Below are 19,064 nucleotides of genomic sequence, written 5' to 3' on the forward strand. Positions count from 1 at the left end.
GAGATTTTGACCCGGTGTGATGACCACAATCGCCTTCATGGATCTCACAAAGTATTTCTTGACCTTCTTTGGGGGAAACACACCGCTGAAACGCTCTGGAGACGCTGCGATGGTATAGTTCTCCATCCGAAATCGTCATTGACGTAGACCGCCATGTTATCTGTCGAGCCAGGGTCTCATCCGCTGGCAACTCTCCTCGGGTCATGTAAGCCAAGAACGGCACTGTCCAATCTGGGATGACATGAAGAGCCGCCACCAACTGCGCCTCCGGGTCAGGAACAGCTAAATCTTCTTCTGTGGGCAACTTGACAGACGGGTTATGCAAAACGTCCAAAAAGGTGTTAGGTGGTACCGGCTTACACTGAGACCCCAACCGGCTTAAAGCATCAGCCGCTTCGTTCTTTCGACGATCAATGTGCTCCACCTGATAACCTTTAAAATGCCCTGCAACAGCATCAACCTCCCGGCGATAAGCCGCCATGAGAGGGTCCTTGGAATCCCACTTGCCTGATACCTGTTGAGCCACTAGATCTAAGTTGCCAAGACATCTGACCCGGCTCAAACTCATCTCTTTTGCCACTCGAAGACCATGGAGCAAGGCTTCATACTCTATTGCGTTGTTAGTGCAAGGAAACATCAACCGTAACACATAACAAAATTTGTCACCTCGCGGAGAGGTTAACACAACTCCAGCCCCCGAGCCTTCCAACTGTCTGGACCCATCAAAATGAATAGTCCAATACGTGTTGTTTGGCTTCTCTTCTGGCATCTGCATCTCTGCCCAGTCATTAATGAAGTCAACCAATGCTTGAGATTTGATCGCGGTACGTGGCACATACTTCAACCCATGAGACCCAAGCTCAATCGCCCACTTGGCGACTCGCCCAGTGGCTTCTCTATTTTGAATGATGTCTCCCAGAGGAGCAGAGCTAACCACGGTGATTGGATGTCCCTGAAAATAATGCTTAAGCTTCCGGCTTGCCATGAACACCCCATATACGAGCTTCTGCCAATGTGGATATCGTTGCTTGGATTCAATTAGCACCTCACTGACGTAGTAAACCGTCCGTTGAACCGGATGCTCCTTGCCAGACTCCTTGCGCTCCACCACAATAGCCACACTAACAGCTCGTGAGTTGGCGGCCACGTATAATAGCAGTGGCTCTTTCTCAACTGGAGCAGCCAGGACCGGCGGCTCAGCAAGCTATGTCTTCAGATCTTCAAAAGCAGAGTTCGCAGCATCGCTCCAAACAAAATCATATGTTTTCTTCATCATCTGATACAGAGGCATTGCCTTCTCCCCTAACTGGCTTATGAACCGGCTCAAATCAGCAACACGGCCCGCCGGTCATTGAACATCATTGATGCATGTTGGTTTGGCTAGGGATGTAATTGCCTTGATTTTCTCCGGGTTAGCCTCAATACCTCGGTTAGACACCAAAAAACCCAAGAGCTTGCCGGCTGGGACTCCAAAAACACACTTGGCCGGGTTAAGCATCATTTTGTATACCTGGAGATTATCGAAAGTCTCTTTCAGATCTGTGACCAAGGTTTCCTCCTATTTTACCACTATATCATCCACATAAGCATGAACATTACGCCCAATTTGATCGTGAAGACAATTCTGCACACACTGTTGGTAAGTCGCCTGGGCACTCTTAAGCCCAAAAGGCATAGACACATAGCAGAAAGCTCCAAAGGGAGTGATAAAAGCCGTCTTCTCCTGATCCTTGACTGCCATCTTGATCTGATGATAACCAGAATAAGCATCCAAGAAACTCAAACGTGCGCAACCCGCCGTAGTATCAATGATCTGATCAATACGGGGGAGGGCAAAAGGATCAGCCGGACAAGCCTTGTTCAGATCGGTGTAATCCACACACATACGCCAGGTGCCATTATTTTTTAGTACAAGCACCGGGTTGGCTAACCACTCCGGGTGAAAGACTTCTACAATGAACCCAGCTGCCAAAAGCCGGGCCACCTCTTCTCCAATGGCCTTGCGCCTTTCTTCATTGAACCGTCGGAGAAACTGTCTGACAGGTTTAAACTTTGGATCAATATTGAGAGTGTGTTCAGCGAGTTCCCTCGGGACACCCGGCATGTCTGAAGGTTTCCATGCGAAGATGTCCTAGTTCTCACGGATGAACTCGATGAGCGCGCTTTCGTATTTTGGATCCAAGTTTGCACTGATGATGAACTGCTTGGATGAGTCGCCAGGCACAAAGTCAACCATCTTGGTGTCATCAGCTGATTTGAACTTCAACACCGGCTCATGCTCTGTTGTTGGTTTCTTTAGTGATGTCATGTCTGCCGGGTCAACATGCTCTTTGTAAAACTTTAACTCCTCTGTTGCACAGACAGATTCAGCATAGGCAGCATCACATTCTTCACACTCCAAAGCTATTTTCCGGCTCCTGTGTATTGTAATGGTGCCCTTATAACCCGGCATCTTAAGCTGCAAATACACATAACACGGTCGAGCCATGAATTTGGCATAAGCCGGCCGTCCAAACAGAGCATGATACGGGCTTTTGATCTTAACCACCTCAAAGGTTAATTTTTCTGCTCTGGAGTCATACTCATCCCCAAAGGCTACGTCTAGTTCAATCTTACCCACTGGGTATGCCGAGTTGCTAGGAACCACACCGTGAAAAACAGTATTGGATTGTTTAAGACTCTTATCAGTCAATCCCATCCGGCGGAACGTCTCGTAGTAGAGGATGTCGATGCTGCTGCCTCCATCCATGAGTACCTTAGTGAATTTGTATCCACCAACCTGAGGTGCCACTACCAAAGCCAAGTGACCCGGATTATCGACCCTGGGTGGATGATCCTCTCTGCTCCACACAATAGGCTGCTCTGACCAACGTAAGTAACGTGGAATCGCCGGCTCAACGGCATTGACGGCCCTCTTGTGAAGCTTCTGGTCTCTCTTACATAAGCTAGTGGTGAATACATGGTATTGCCCACTATTCAGCTGCTCCGGGTTGCTCTGATATCCAGACTGCTGCTGCTGATTACCTTGGCCGGGTTGCGGATTATACCCTCCTTGGTTACCGGGATGGCCCTGGCCGTGGAATCCTCCTCCACCTGAGCCGGCACCTGGGCCTTGGAAACCGCCTCCACCTGAGCCGCCACCTGGGCCGTGACCTCCATCAAACGCGTTTGAATTTTTAAACGCCTTCATGATCGTACAATCTTTCCACAGGTGGGTGGCTGGCTTCTCCCGGGTGCCGTCCTTTGGACAAGGCTCATTCAATAATTGCTCAAGGGTGGGACCTGACCCGCCCGACCGAGGGGGCTGTCTGCCCTTGCACCGTTGATTTCCGCCCTGTGCATTGGTGTTAGCAACAAACTCATCAGCCTTACGTTTATTACCTCCTTGATTCGCTGGGTTATGCTGATGACCCTTGTCGTTGCCGTTCTTCTTTCCCTTCGTTGCCTTTTCTTCGTCAGACACCGGGTCCTTGGTAGTATCAGAATCAGCATACTTGACGAGAGCCGCCATCAACATTCCCATGTCATTACAGTCACGCTTGAGCCGCCCCAGCTTCTGCTTCAGAGGTTCGAAACGGCATTTTTTCTCCAACATTAAGACTGCTGAGCCGGCATCCATTTTATCAGATGAATGTATTATCTCCTTGACCCGGCGCACCCAATGGGTTGTGGATTCACCATCCTCTTGCTTGCAATTGGTCAGGTCCACAATCGACATAGGTTTCTTACACGTGTCTTTGAAGTTCTGGATGAACTGGGCCTTCAACTCCGCCCATGAGCCGATAGAATTGGGTGGCAATCCTTTCAACCAAGTACGAGCTATTCCATCCAACATCATAGTGAAATACTTGGCCATTGCTGCGTCGCTGACCTCCAACAACTCCATAGCCATCTCATAACTCTCAATCCAAGCCCCGGGTTGTAAGTCAGTCGTGTAATTAGGCACCTTACGAGGCCCCTTAAAATCCTTTGGCAAACGCTCATTATGTATGGCCGGTACCAAGCAAGGAACACCTCCGGTTCTTGTGGCCACTCCTGCCCCGACCGAGGTTGCTGGATAAGCCAGAAAAGTTTGATGAGCCGCCTGCTCTGCTGCCATTTGAACTGCTCGTTCTGCCTCTTGTCGAATCCTCTCCTGATCCGCCAAGTTAAGGGCTCCAGCCCGCACCGGCTCATGCTTGTATGGCCGGTTGTGGCGTTGAGCATTGTTTGACATGTCTGCGGATTCCATATGCCTACTGTAACTCGGGCTCCGGCTTGGACGAGGAGTTGAAAGGATCCTGCCTCGACTGTAGGAGTAGGCATCCTGCTGTGCCAGAGCTGTTTGAAGAAGTTCTCTTACCCTCCGTGTTTCAACCACCGCCGGTGAGTCACCTTCCATCGGAAGAGCCGCCAGACGAGGTGATGCTGCGATGGGGTTTTCCAAGGGGTTGGAGAAGTGACCCGGCGGCGTTGGGACGTAACGAGGCAGAGCGGTAATTATACGAGGTGGATCCATGGCACGAGGCTGGACCGGCTCGCCGGGTGTTGTAACCCGGGGTGCCTCCGGCGGGTTACTTCCCCCGGCTCTGGGTGTATGAAAAAGATTCCTAGGATCGAGTGTGAGAGGCAGACGTGATTGAGTTTTCTGATGCCTCCTCCTCATGACCTCGTTCGATGCGTTCAGATCCACCGAGAGCCGGAAGGTCTCCGCTTGAAGCTGTTGAGCACGAACGTCCAAAGCTGCCCGCTCTGCCGCCATCCTGACTTCCTCTGTGGCTAGATTTTCCTTAGCTTGCACCATCTCTTCACGTACGCGTGCCACCTCTGCGTCATGCTGGGCCTTATCCGCCGGCTCTACCACGGCAGTCAACAGAGTCGTCAGTTTATCCATGAGGTCCATCAAGATCTGAGCCGGAGGGCGCGCGGGGTCTCCTGACCCGGCTGTGGACGACCTGGTAGTTGTTGCCGCCGCTGCTGCTGTAGAGTTCTGCCCGGGCTGTGTTCCTGCCATGAAGACTCCGGCCCAATTCAGCGGCTCAAGGGGGTCTGGAATACTGCTACCATTGGAACAGCCCCCGAGCATGCCGTCCTGCAGCTGGTACAAAGAGTCCGTCTCGCCCATTGACGTTGCAGTGTCAGAATAGACGGCCGTCTCACCGCCCTCCACCGATCCTTCAGAGTATTCACTACCGTGGACGCATCCTACGAAGGCATGCTTCACGGCAGATTGAACACGGGCGGTCCTCGCGCGCTGAGCCGTTTCGATGAGGTTGGTGTGGACGTCCGGCTCAGGACCTGACTCGCCGATCCGGCCGATGAAGACGTGAATTCCGCCGAAGGGGACCCGGTACCCGTACTCAATTGAGCCGGCCTTGGGGCCCCAGCCTTCGTCGTCGATGTAGAGCTTGCCGGGACGATCTTGGTCATCCGGCCCACAGCGTATCCCTTGAGCCCTTCGAAGCTTCCCTTCAAGAACTCAAATCCACCGTGCACTGGCCCCACGGTGGGCGCCAACTGTCGTGGAATTGTCGCGACAGATGTCCTAGAGCAAGGACTTAGTCGTAGGGCCATCGCACTAGGAAGCTTAAAGGGGTTAATCGGGACAAAGGACACGAGAGGGTTTTATAGTAGTTCGGCCCCTTATGATGAAGGTAAAAGCCTACGTCTAGTTGGGATTGGTATTGTTGGGGTTTCGATCACCAAGAGGCTCAACTCGCCGGCTTGGTTATCGATTTGTTGTTTCTTGTCCTAAGCCGCCACCGGGTCGTCCCCTTATATACATGGGTTGACGCCTGGTGGCATACAGAGTCCCGGCCGGCTCATAATCGTGTCCGGCTCGGTGACTTCCTTTACATGCCTTTCTTTACAAGCCTTTCCTTACATACGGCGGTTTACAATATCGGGTCTTAAGCCGCCTCCAGGCCTTTGGGCCTTCTATAAGGTTTAATAAACTATCGTCTTGAATGTTTACTGGGCTTCTAGCATAACCCGCCATTGGGGCTGACCCGGCCCCTCCTGGGCAGGTCATGTCTGATAATAATATCCCCCACAAATTCTCCTGCTCTACAGTACCACATGCTTTATCAATAATTTCGTCAAGCCCTAATAGACGCCAAACCTCTGAAGCTCTCCTGCATCTAAAGAGGAGGTGTGTGACATCTTTCACTCCTATGTTATACACCGGGCATCAGCGGCGGAGCTAGCAAGGGATTACTGAGGGGCAAATAGTATTTCTATTAATTTGTGTCATCCAAAACAGTGTTTCTTCACAAAATATCCAGGGGCTTGGGGGTGGGGGTGGGGGATGGCCCTGCAGCTCAACAGATAGCTCCGCCGGTGCCAGCCATTGTCCTAAGACATTGATATGCTGAATTGCCAAGTTAACACGGCAGGGCCCTGCAGCTCAACACATAGCTCCGCCAGTGCCGGGCATTGTCCTAAGGCCTTGGTATGCTGAATTATCAAGTTAACACGGTAGGGAAGAGTCCATCTAAGTGTTCCCCAAAGGAAAACTAAACTTTGGCAGGGCACTGTAATTTCCAGATTTTGTCTTAAATTCCATTGGGACCCATAGACTCCAATCCATTAGTACGCCTCAATTTTCCACTGTGTTGATGATTCCACTCAACGTGATACGCTGAGCGGACAGAGGACACATCATTTTTGTTAAAACTCCATGCAAAATCAATGAAGCCAGCAAAATCGGATCTTTCAAAAAAAATATGTGGCAAGTGGAATAGCCATAACGTGTTGAACATCCACAGGCGAAAATGTCTCATTCACTAACTCCTCGTACCATTGCCCTGTTACAGGGTCGATAAGGTCGCATACTTTTGAGATGATATCATACCCACGGGAGGTGGGGGTGGGGGCGGGTCCGGGCTGCTATACTTGGCACCCATGCATCAGACCAGATGTTTATTCTCACCATTACCCACCCTCGAGATGTGTCCACGCTTTAGTGTATTTACCCATGCTATTATTTGGGTGACTGCCTAATAGATCATGTCATTTGAATTGGTCTTGATATTAGGTGTTACATTATGTTTATGTTATGTAAAGCATCCCTGCTATTTATGTATTGTATTGAGTGGTCAGTAGTTTGTTCCTCCGTTGCAGTCGTACCATGAATTACTTATATTAGTAGTGTAAATCCAAGTGATCACTTTGTCTTCGAAACCGGATCCTCTAACATTGAGAAGGGAAGTTAGAGAAGCTACAATACTCTAACTTTCCTTCTTTCTATTCATATGGTTGAGCCTAAAACAACTTAAATTAATTTGCAAATTGATGATCTAGTGTGTACATTTATAGTAATTACACACAAATAAGTTGATGGTGAAATAAAATTAATTTTAAATTATTTATATCTACAGTAAATATCAATAGTAAATAACCTGCTAATACCTACTAACCTTCTCTAACTTCCCTTCTTCATTTTACACTAGGTTAGGACTGTAGCATTGTGAATTTCCTTCTCTATGTTAGATGATCCGGTTCCTTTGCCTTCATGCCTTTGCACTTTGTACACCAACGAGAAGTCATCTCTATGTAAGGGCCTCTTCGATTCACAAGATTCTCAAAATGCAAGAATAAGAAAAACACGAGAATTGAGTGTCATGTCCTTTTGTACCCTATAAAATTTATAGCACAGGAAAAATAAAGGAATTCAACAAAGAGGTTTGAGTGGATGTAAGTTTCCAACGAAATGAATACCATGGAAAAACTTGTAAGGATTTCAATCCTGTGAATCAAACGACTATCCTAGGAAAAAAATTCTAAGGATCCAAATCCTCCAAAAATCAAACGAAATTCCTTTGTATCAAAGGAGCCCTAAAGGCTAGATGTGGAGATCAATGATTTCACAATGCACAAACATGATTGATTCGAAATGCAATTCACTCAAGCCTGAAGACTCAGACAGCACAATGAAAACACGCAAGAAGATTCAACTATTTGCAGAAAAATGAGGTGTATCAAGGTTCAACAAGGTTTAGAACTCTATGCTTTGTCAGATTTAACTGAACAAATATCCCCATGACTGCCTGCAGATTGTTGGTTAAATTAACACCGATGCTGAGCTGGGGAAAAAATAGTTGATGAACATATGCATGTGGAAACTTATGGAGCAAAGTTTGTTTGGAGACTTGTATGAGATGCTGAGCAGGGGGAAAAATAGTTGATGATCATATGCATGTGGAAACTTATGGAGCAAAGTGAGTTTGGAGACTTATATGAGCGAGTTCTAAACCCGAGACAGCCAATGCACAATAGGCATAACCATCCTCTAAATACAAGTCTACACCCAACAAAAAAAAATTACAAACACCTATAGATGCATCAGCTACATGGATATTACGATACAGATGACTCAGCACACACTTCCAAATTTCCAGCAGCTGGCAAGATTTGCAAAATTTTGGCCCCCATCCCGGGCCTATGACTCCTTACATCTATACCGTGCCACTTGGTGCACAGCCTGTATGTATACTCGTCCGAAGCAACAATCGACAAATATATGACTGCAGGAGCCACACGCAAAATCATATTGTCTCCCGTAGGCTTCGTATTTGCTTCATGATACAAGATGAACCCTTTTGCCCTCCAGATTGAATTTCTTGCTTCCCTGGAGCTGGAAAATTCAACAAGAAAAGTGAATCAGATGTAAGCAATGGCAACAAAAGCTTAGATGAGAATAGCGGTACTTCCAAATGGATTTGCATGAGCATGACAAGCTTAATCTACATGTATCAATAGGGCCTGCCAAACAACAATGTGAAGCTTTATATACCTTCCTCTTCAAGAATGAAAGAGCTTCACGTCTACAGGAGAAGTCGGACAAAATAGTTGAGTGTTCTTCAACAGCTTCCTTGAGCTCCTTCAATTTCATGGACTGAGATGGAGCCTGCAAAGAGTAACAAATAATGAACATCATGTGTTCAACAGCTTCTATAAGCTTCAGTGCCTCACACAAAGAAGAAATGAGATTCTACCTGACGAAGAATTTTTTTGCAAAGCTTCTTGAACTTGGTTTTAGGTTTAGCATCCACGCAAACTTCTTTTACGGTTTTCACATGTACTTCATTTACTTTAGCATCACTGGCAGATCCTTCCTCGTCTTCATCTTCTTCCACTTCTGATAATTCAGACTGGGTTGAGTTTTCCTCATCACTATCACCAAGAGAGGTTTTGTTCCCCTTCCAACGCTGGCCACCAACTTTCATCGGCAGGTCCTTGATGCCAAGACCCTGCTTTCCAGATGTAGCTTTGTCCTGCAGAGAGATCGTTTGTAAATAATGGATATATTGGGAATTGAGGTACAAATGCTGATTTGCTTATTAACGGTGGGCTACACCCGCTTGTTATATACCACAGGTCATGCTTTGAGAATCGGTTATTATGTGTCTGTACTATGCATCATTATAAAGCATGTGATACACTATTCATATGTTGCTTCTACAAATATATTTCACTGTATGTTAGGTAGGCATGCAAATTTGGAACCTTGAGGGTACCCTCGGACCCTCTTTAGTTCAACAAAATGAGCTCAATTTTCAGAATTCACTTCATTTCTGAAACTTTAGTTCATTTGGTTGCAGTAAGTAGGGTCGGAGGGTACCCTAAAGGCTCCAAATTTGCATCCCTAATGTTAGGCGTTGAAAATGAAATTAATGATTGAGTGGCAGTGGAATCTAGGCCTCATTGACCTTTGTTTTGGACATTTAGACAATGTAGGGTTGACTTTCTTAAGGTGTAAAATGAAATGTCATAAAATGAAGATGACGACTACGTGAATCTTAATGCATGAACCACCATTACACGTAGGGTGGTATAGCACACCAGGGGCAGCCAGGGAATTATATCAGTTTGTATGACATTAGATCAGACAAATTGCGTAACCATGCGAAATTTCATTCACAGAAATTCAATGCTTCAAGTGAGAATGTATGAACGTAATCTCAGCCAAATGAAATTAATTGGCAAACAAGGTACTTAGATGCAGCTGACAAGCTTCCAGAATCATCAGCATTGACAAGATACCAACAAGGGACGGTACTTAACCTATCAAGGTCAATTTTAGAAATAACAGAGCTGACAGTAAGACATCAGGGAACCTTATGGGTTGTGCATACTAACCTGAACAAGGTTGTACAGATTTTCTTGATCATCTTCCCCAAACATCTGACGGACATTAGAATTATCTTTTTTATTCTTGCGAGATTTTGCTCCTAAAAAGCCTCCTGATACATATCCAAACTTGTGCCCCCACCAGTTCACATCTTCAGCTTGGGATACTGAATCAACATTAAGTTGACACTGAAAGTTACTAAAACCTCAATGAAGTTCTTATAGCACATTTTCAGAACAGTTCAGCAATAAGAAATGAACAATAGCACACTAATTTAAATTCAACAAAAATGTGCTTTTCTGGTTAAGCAGCAGAATAGGACAGTCGCTAGCACACAGACTTCCTTTCTAACCAAGTTCATCAACAGTATAATCAGCAAATCTCACAACAGTAAGCAGATAATTAACTTATATGCAGTGCACACACCAAACTAAAAAAATTGGAGTATTGTGCAGTTTTCTAAGTATAGCAGTAGAAACCTAACGACCAGACTTCTATACAATTAGAAAACATGCAAAATTATCGATAACCAGACCCAAACTAGCAAGCATTCTGGAATCTTTAGAGTTTAATCAAATACACACCCTTTAATTATAGGGCGATAGCTAATGCAATATATTGCAATCATGTCCAGAAAAAAATAGTTAAAGGACATATGCAGATGAGCTGCCAACCTGCACCCTGGCCGATGGTGATATCAGGCTCTTCCATACATGATGGTTGAACTTCCTGATCCACCTCGCAATCATTTTCCTTCTTCCGAACCTGTTCCAACACAATGTTTCAATCTTACAAGATATTACAGGTTAACCACATGGTACACACTCTGAAGGAGGAAACAAATGTTCATTGACACTAAGTAGATTGCCTGACAGAATCAACATGCAAGAAAAGAATCACTCACAAGTATGCCTTCAAGATCAACTGCTGAATAACCCCTCACACTTTTCCCCCTCTCCCTTTTCTTATATCTGTAAGAAATAATGGTGTGATGACAAGAAAATATAAATCAAAGGATTGAAATTAGGGGCGAGACCAACCTTCCTTGAGGCCGGGTAACTTTAGCGACTTCATCTTTTGCAGGTTTATCTTTCTTGGGTGTACTGTCAGGTGAACTGCTTACATCCTCAATTTCTGTAGAAACAATTAACAACATTAAACAATAACTAACAAAATAGATTATAAAAATAGAACATACATGCAGACTTTTCATGCTACCTTTAGCAGGAGTAGTAGATTGCTGTCAGCGCAGAGAGGGGCCATTACCAAATGACAAAGAAAAACATAAAAGGACATGATCAGACACTTGAATCTTTATTCATTGATACAAGCAGCTGAGAAAAGAATTGCTATACACCATACCACTTTCAGTTTCTTTAGTATATCATCGAACTGGGTGGTATCATACGCCCATTTGTTCTGAGGATTGTCCACACCAACACCTGCGTAGGAGAACAGACTCAGATTTCAGCGACCCCACCCATGGCCGATCAGACAAATATGCTTCTTTACTCAACAAATGCTTAAATCGGGCAGTATTTCTACAAAGAGCTAAGCATACCTAGTGTGTCCTGCTTTTGTTTCACTCTGACATGCCCCTTTATACCCTGCTTGTCTTTCCCGAGGCCTTCACCTTCTTCCCATCCCTACCACACAAGAAGAGAAAGACTAATCATGGAGAGATCAGTACAATAGACCATTTCTAAATCGAACACGCAGTCACCGTCAGTACAACTTGACAAACGCCAATTTATCCATACCCCTCATACACGTTTGCTAAGAAAAACCTCGAAATTTTAGATAAATCATACTCTGTGTGCAGTTGCAGCACACCGAGATAGCATAAATTTTAGCTTCTCCCTATGAGTAGACACATTCGCTATATTTGCAACTTTGAATATAGCAATCCTAAAACAATATCTTAAGTTCCTATCTCCGTAACAATTAACGAAAGTTGCTAGCTACACGAACAGGCTGGCCAATAGCAACTCCTGGAAAGTTTAACTGTAAACAAGCCTGCATATATGCAACTCAAATGAATTACTGAATGCTAAGCGGCTCTATATAGTCTACCTTGCCAAGTCGAGGCCAGGCACACCAAACATTCATAAATTTTTTTCTACATTTTCTAATCGTAAATTTCCGCCGAGGAGGTGATCGCGTCAGGGACCGCGTAGCGTACGTACCATTTGCTTCATGAGGCGGAAGGCGGCGGACTGGCGCGCGACCCCGACGTAGCACGTGGGTGCCTCCGGCGCGGCCATGGCGCCTGGGCTGCGCTGCGCGGATTCGTCGCCGCGTTCGCCGCCGCCGGTACGGTTGGATTGGGGGTGGAGTTGCCTGGGCGGAGCCGAGGAGAGAGAGGAAACCCTAAGAATGCGCGGTCGAGGGGGTTTTGAGCCGGTGTCTCTCGCCTGGAGATTCGCGCTCGGGTGTTGGTGGGGCTTGACCGTCGGCCCGTCGTCGGACGGGCCTCCTGGGCCTTGCTCCGTAACCCATTTAGACTGTCTTGGGCTGGGACCCGTACAGAAGGAGAAGTTTCTTATTTTGAATACGCGTGTTGGGGTGTACGTATTGTATACAAATAGGATGATTCCTTAGCCAGGACATCAGAGTGGCTGTAGTTTAGTGGTGAGAATTCCACGTTGTGGCCGTGGAGACCTGGGCTCGAATCCCAGCAGCCACACTTCACTTTTTATTTTTGTTTTTTGTGAAATTTGTGCGTCATGTTCAAGGTTGACTCGTCTGCCTATATCCTTCAGATAATAGTGGTGTACATGGATGGGTTTTCTTGCACGTCAACCTGTCTATCAGATGGGGCCATCACGCACATTCTTGGTCAGAACTCAAGACTTCTTACTCCAACTTGCAAAAAGAAAAGGAAAGAAGAAGAAGAAATCAGACGTACTCCAGTGATCATTCACTGTCACCAGCTACACATTCTTTGACCGTGCATCCAGGCGGCTGGAATCTGCATGCAATTCGCATGCGCCGTCGGCAAATGGACTCCTACCCCAAATCGCCGTGGTACATTCTTCCTTTTCTTTTTGCGCGGTCTCTTTCGCGACTCTGATCCATCCACGTATACATCAGCCATGACCGCAGCTTGCCGGTGCTGAGATATTATTTGCTGGCAGCCGGCGTTAGGTTAGGCAGAAAAGTGCTGCGTGACAGACCGGAAGGAGAAACGTGGCGACTCACTCTCCTCCTCTCCTCTCCTCTCCAACAGTGACCTCCACGTACGTACCCGGGCTCACACGGAGCAGCAGCAGCAGCAGATTAGGTGCCCAGTACGTGGAGCGCATGCGACGCACGGCGTGTCCAAATCGTCCAAAAGCTAGTCAATCAACCAATATATCCGAGCCCGCGCGTTACGTGCCTCCCTAGAATTAGGTAGTTATCGAGACCCCGCGTGGACGGACGTACGTGTCGCCGGCTCCGAGCAAACGCGGCGCACCGGCAGCCCCACCAGGGAGGGCACCATGGCGTCGGCCCCGTCGCCGTCGCGCACCATGGGATTTAATCGGAGCGATCCATCGCACATCACGTCACCCGCCACTATCTTCCACAACGGTGCTGCCGTGTGTGCACGCCGGTCAGCAGGTGCCTGGTGATTAAGATTTAAGAAGGAACAAACACAAGAGCTGGCCGTACGTGTCGCGTGACAATCTACTCAGTGTTGCGATCGATGGTCGTTAATTCCACAAGATTAGCACGCATGCATGTCGTCGTTTTCATGTAAGTAGCTAAGCTAGCCCGCGAACGATCGATGAATAAAGCAGCAGTGTATGTGACCGCCTAAACAGGCAACAGCTGCGAGGATGGGAAGAAGCTGGCGAGTGTGGACTGGCCGGTGGCCTCGTCGTCGGCGAGTGGGGTAGTGGGGCGGCCACCAGCACCAAAACGATCGACCGCCGGGCAAACGCGTCCGAACCCGCCGTTTCGCCACGTACCACCGGCCGGCCTGTCCCGTCATCTATACACTCCCTTCTGTCATTTTTATATTGTACATTAGATCTAGATTTATTTGTAGTCAAACCTCATAAAATTTGACCATCCTTATAGTAAAAAATATCAACATCCACGCTACAAAATCAATATCATTAGGTGCACCATGAATTTAATATCTCCGGACTCGGAACTCCGCGACTGGTTCGCCACATCCATTCGAGATTTCCCGACGGCCTTACGACGCGGCCTTGCAACCATCTTCATCCTCGCGGCTTGGAGGATCTGAAAGCACCGCAACAGATCGAGGAAGACAATAGAGCATGGGCTCGTGCCCGGGCCAGGGGACTTGGCCACTTCATTGGCGAGATTTAGGACAGCTTCGTAGGGCTGCGCATCCTTTGGCTTGTCTGCGCTTGTTTGTCTCGCTCACCTGGCTGTCGTGTTTGTGCTTCGAGCTCATGTCTGTAATTGCTACATTTTATTTCTTCTATCAATGCAATGATACGTAAGTTTTTTACGTATTTACAAGGAAAAAATAATTTTTATATTGCATAAATTTAATATTGTAAATGTTAATATTTTTTAATATAAATATGGTCAAATCTTATATACAAAATAAAAAAGAACCAAATGAAATAGGTAGACATTTGATCAGGTTCTTCCACGGGAAGAAAAGTTCTCTCGCTGATCCCAAGGAAAGTTCCCACTTTTCTTTCTTCTCTCAAAGAAAGAAGAGGCGATCTCACCAAGCAGCCAGGAGAGTCTCCTCTGCCACCGTCCTTCGGTGGCTCCCCTCCGCCGATTACCTCGGTCATCGGTGCTAAGGGGGTCGTCGGATCCACGCATGTCGATCGTTCTAGGCCCTAGTAGCTTAGTTTTCTAGTTGTCCATCGCCTTGGCTTCGGCTACCGTGTTGATGGTGTTGAATAAAGAATCTTCGTATTCTTCCCCAACGAGGCGATCGGCTCTGCGTTTGGGGATGAATTTGGAGACCAGTTTGTTCAAGCAAGGATGGCGTGACGACGACGGCATCCTCATGGTGGATATGTGTTCTCAGCCTCCACTGTTGCAAGGGCATTTACTCCAGCGCTGACGTGGAGCTTGGGGGTAGTCTAGGAGCGGATGCAGATGTGGTATGCACCCGGCGACATCTGAAAGATGGTGGATCCTGTGCTTGGCTCGTGGTTCATGGATGACAGGTATGGTTTCCTTCTCCGACATGTTAGTCGTGTAGGGGTGCTAGATCTGGAGTTGGACGGCGTGTTTGGGTATTCGTTCAACAACGATGACTTCACCTTTGATGAGCCACCTTGGAGGTCTGCAAAGCTGCATATCAGTGATAGAGCGGGGTCGAACTTGGCTGAGGAGGCAATCCATCTTTGTTTTCCTTTGATGGCTGTTGTGGTGGCACCGGAGTCAGGTGATGGACGTTTGTGTCAAGTTCAAGGGATTCTTTAAGTTGTATTATAATTTTTCAATTAGCTATGCAAAGGCTAGCATTTCGTTATCTTTTTAGTCTTGAGAAGTTGGTGCTTACCTAATTTGTACTATGATCCTTATCGTATAATGATAAAGATACGTATTACCTTAAAAGGGTTCTTTAGTAGGAAAGAGACTTTCACTAATTAAACATGGTGATTACGATCAAAGTTCATTGTGCTATCTATCTCCCCTGGCACATTTCGCAGCCAGCAAGCCGTTCGTCATTTGCAAGCGACCAATATAAGCAAGTGAATAAGACCATCTACAAACCAACCCCCATATCTGCCCCAACCGCATGGGCGGGCTGCCCGCAAAATTGCCACCCAACCGAACTTGACAAATTCGACTCAAACACTCGGACTGATCGATACTCGCCATACTCAGCCCCTATCTGAAGGGATATGGGGACGCCCAGAAGCGGCTGCCACGTCAGATCTGCCTCACTTTGGCCCACCCGGTTTCATATGTTGGGGAACGTAGTAATTTCAAAATTTTCCTACGCACACGCAAGATCATGGTGATGCATAGCAACGAGAGAGGAGAGTGTTGTCTACGTACCCTCGTAGACCGAAAGCGGAAGCGTTAGCACAACGCGGTTGATGTAGTCGTACGTCTTCACGGCCCGACCGATCAAGCACCGAAACTACGACACCTCCGAGTTCTAGCACACGTTCAGCTCGATGACGATCCCCGGACTCCGATCCAGCAGAATGTCGGGGAAGAGTTCCGTCAGCACGACGGCGTGGTGACGATCTTGATGTTCTACTGTCGCAGGGCTTCGCCTAAGCACCACTATAATATTATTAAGGATTATGATGGAAGGGGGCACCGCACACGGCTAAGAGATTAATGATCAATTGTTGTGTCTTTGGGGTGCCCCCCTGCACCCGTATATAAAGGAGCAAGGGAGGAGGAGGCCGGCCCTAGGAGGGGGCGCGCCAAGTGTCTAGTAGGATTCCACCTCCCATATGGAATAGGAAAAGAGGAAGGGAAAAGGAGAAGGAAGGAAGGGGGCGCCCCCCTTCCCTAGTCCAATTCGGACCAGACCAAGGGGAGGGGTGCGGCCACCCTTGAGGCACTTTTCCTTCTTTCCCGTATGGCCCAATAAGACCCAATACGTTGTTGGGGATCGTAGCAGAAATTTGAAATTTTCTACGCATCACCAAGATCAATCTATGGAGTAATCTAACAACGAGGGGAAGGGGAGTGCATCTATATACCCCTGTAGATCGCTAAGCGGAAGCGTTGCAAGAACGCGGATGAAGGAGTCGTACTCAAAGCGATTCAGATCGCGGTTGATTCCAATCTAAGCGCCGAACCACGGCGCCTCCGCGTTCAACACACGTGCAGCCCGGTGACATCTCCTACGCCTTGATCCACCAAGGGAAGAAGGAGAGGTTGGGGAAGACTCCGTCCAGCAGCAGCACGACGGCGTGGTGGTGGTGGAGGAGCGCGGAACTCCAGCAGGGCTTCGCCAAGCACTACGAGAGACGAGGAGGGAGAGAGGTAGGGTTGCGCCAAGAGGGAGATGATCTCGCGTGTGTTGCAGCCCCCAATACCTCAAGTATATATAGGGGAAGGGGAAGGGCTGCGCCCCCATCTAGGGTTCCCTCCCTAGGGGTGGCGGCAGCCCCAAAACCCATCTAGGGTTGCGGCCAAGGGGGGAGAGAGGGGGCGCACCTAGGGTGGGCCTTAAGGCCCATCTGAACCTAGGGTTTGCCTCCTCCCACTCTCCCTTGCGCCTTGGGCCTTAGTGGGAGGCGCCCCAGCCCACCTAGGGGCTGCTCCCTTCCCACTATTGGCCCGTGTAGGCCTTCGGGGCTGGTGGCCCCACCTGGTGGACCCCCGGACCCCTCCGGTGGTCCCGGTATACTACCGGTGATGCCCGGAACACTTCCGGTGGCCAAAACCATACTTCCTATATATCAATCTTTACCTTCGGACCATTCTGGAACTCCTCGTGACGTCCGGGATCTCATCCGGGACTCCGAACAATATTCGGTAACCGCGTGCATACTTTCCCTATAACCCTAGGGTCATCGAACCTTAAGTGTGTAGACCCTACGGGTTCGGGAGTCATGCAGACATGGCCGAGACAACTCTCCGGTCAATAACCAACAGCGGGATCTGGATACCCATGTTGGCTCCCACATGTTCCACGATGATCTCATCAGATGAACCACGATGTCGAGGATTCAATCAATCCCGTATTCAATTCCCTTTGTCCAGCGGTATTGTACTTGCCCGAGATTCGATCGTCGGTATCCCGATACCTTGTTCAATCTCGTTACCGGCAAGTCTCTTTACTCGTTCTGTAACACATCATCCCGTGATCAACTCCTTGGTCACATTGTGCACATTATGATGATGTCCTACCGAGTGGGCCCAGAGATACCTCTCCGTTACACGGAGTGACAAACCCAGTCTCGATTCGTGCCAACCCAACAGACACTTTCGGAGATACCTGTAGCGAACCTTTATAGCCACCCAGTTACGTTGTGACGTTTGGCACACCCAAAGCACTCCTACGGTATCCGTGAGTTGCACAATCTCATGGTCTAAGGAAATGATACTTGGCATTAGAAAAGCTTTAGCAAACGAACTACACGATCTTGTGCTAGGCTTAGGACTGGGTCTTGTCCATCACATCATTCTCCTAATGATGTGATCCCATTATCAACGACATCCAATGTCCATGGTCAGGAAACCGTAACCATCTATTGATCAACGAGCTAGTCAACTAGAGGCTTACTAGGGACATGGTGTTGTCTATGTATCCACACATGTATCTGAGTTTCCTATCAATACAATTCTAGCATGGATAATAAACGATTATCATGAACAAGGAAATATAATAATAACCAATTTATTATTGCCTCTAGGGCATATTTCCAACAGTCTCCCACTTGCACTAGAGTCAATAATCTAGTTCACATCGCCATGTGATTAACACTCACAGGTCACATCGCCATGTGACCAACATCCAAAGAGTTTACTAGAGTCACTAATCTAGTTCACATCACTATGTGATTAATACTGAATGAGTTCTGGGTTTGATCATGTTATGCTTGTGAGAGAGGTTGTAGTCAACGGGTCTTGCCATATTCAGATCCCTATGTATTTCGTAAAACTTTATATCGTAGATGTTGCTACCACGTTCCACTTGGAGCTATCCAAATTATTGCTCCATTATACGTATCCGGTATCTCTACTCAGAGCTATCCGGATAGGTGTTAAGCTTGCATCGACGTAACTCTTTATGTCGAACTCTTTATCACCTCCATAACCGAGAAACATTTCCTTATTCCTCTAAGGATAATTTTGACTGCTATCTGGTGATCCATTCCTAGATCACCTTTGTACCCTCTTGCGAGACATGTGGCAAGGCACACATTAGGTGCGGTACTTCAGCATGGCATACCGTATAGAGCCTATGACAAGAGCATAGGGGGTGACCTTCGTCCTTCTTCTTTCTTCTGCCGTGGTCAAGCTTTGAGTCTTACTCAACTTCACACCTTAC

At 47.5% G+C, this 19,064-nt stretch overlaps 1 protein-coding gene and 1 non-coding gene across 2 annotated transcripts; one reads left to right on the plus strand and one right to left on the minus strand.

Moving 5' to 3' along the window:
- Positions 1-8,142: 8,142 nt before the first annotated feature.
- Positions 8,143-12,527, minus strand: LOC125529651 (D111/G-patch domain-containing protein). Its single transcript, XM_048694074.2, has 11 exons — positions 12,298-12,527; positions 11,673-11,757; positions 11,474-11,553; positions 11,330-11,351; positions 11,152-11,245; positions 11,016-11,082; positions 10,786-10,876; positions 10,120-10,277; positions 8,976-9,254; positions 8,774-8,887; positions 8,143-8,614 (listed from the first exon to the last, which is right to left on the minus strand). The coding sequence occupies exons 1-11, from the start codon at positions 12,373-12,375 to the stop codon at positions 8,558-8,560; spliced, it is 1,125 nt and encodes a 374-aa protein (XP_048550031.1). The 5' UTR covers positions 12,376-12,527; the 3' UTR covers positions 8,143-8,557.
- Positions 12,528-12,725: 198 nt separating this feature from the next.
- Positions 12,726-12,797, plus strand: TRNAH-GUG (transfer RNA histidin (anticodon GUG)). Its single transcript has one exon. It is a non-coding gene; the product is annotated as a tRNA-His (tRNA).
- The last annotated feature ends 6,267 nt before the right edge of the window (positions 12,798-19,064 follow it).

Source organism: Triticum urartu, chromosome 5A, assembly GCF_056163025.1.
Source record: "Triticum urartu cultivar PI428250 chromosome 5A, HENAU_Tu73, whole genome shotgun sequence".
Taxonomy (NCBI): domain Eukaryota; kingdom Viridiplantae; phylum Streptophyta; class Magnoliopsida; order Poales; family Poaceae; genus Triticum; species Triticum urartu.

Excerpts from the sequence above, each read along its gene's own strand:
- LOC125529651 (XM_048694074.2), bottom strand. The coding sequence starts at position 12,375 with ATGGCCGCGCCGGAGGCACCCACGTGCTACGTCGGGGTCGCGCGCCAG. Across the intron at positions 11,083-11,151 it reads GTTACCCGGCCTCAAGGAAG|ATATAAGAAAAGGGAGAGGG; the intron begins GTTGGTCTCGCC and ends TATTTCTTACAG. Across the intron at positions 8,615-8,773 it reads TTTCATTCTTGAAGAGGAAG|CTCCAGGGAAGCAAGAAATT; the intron begins GTATATAAAGCT and ends TGAATTTTCCAG.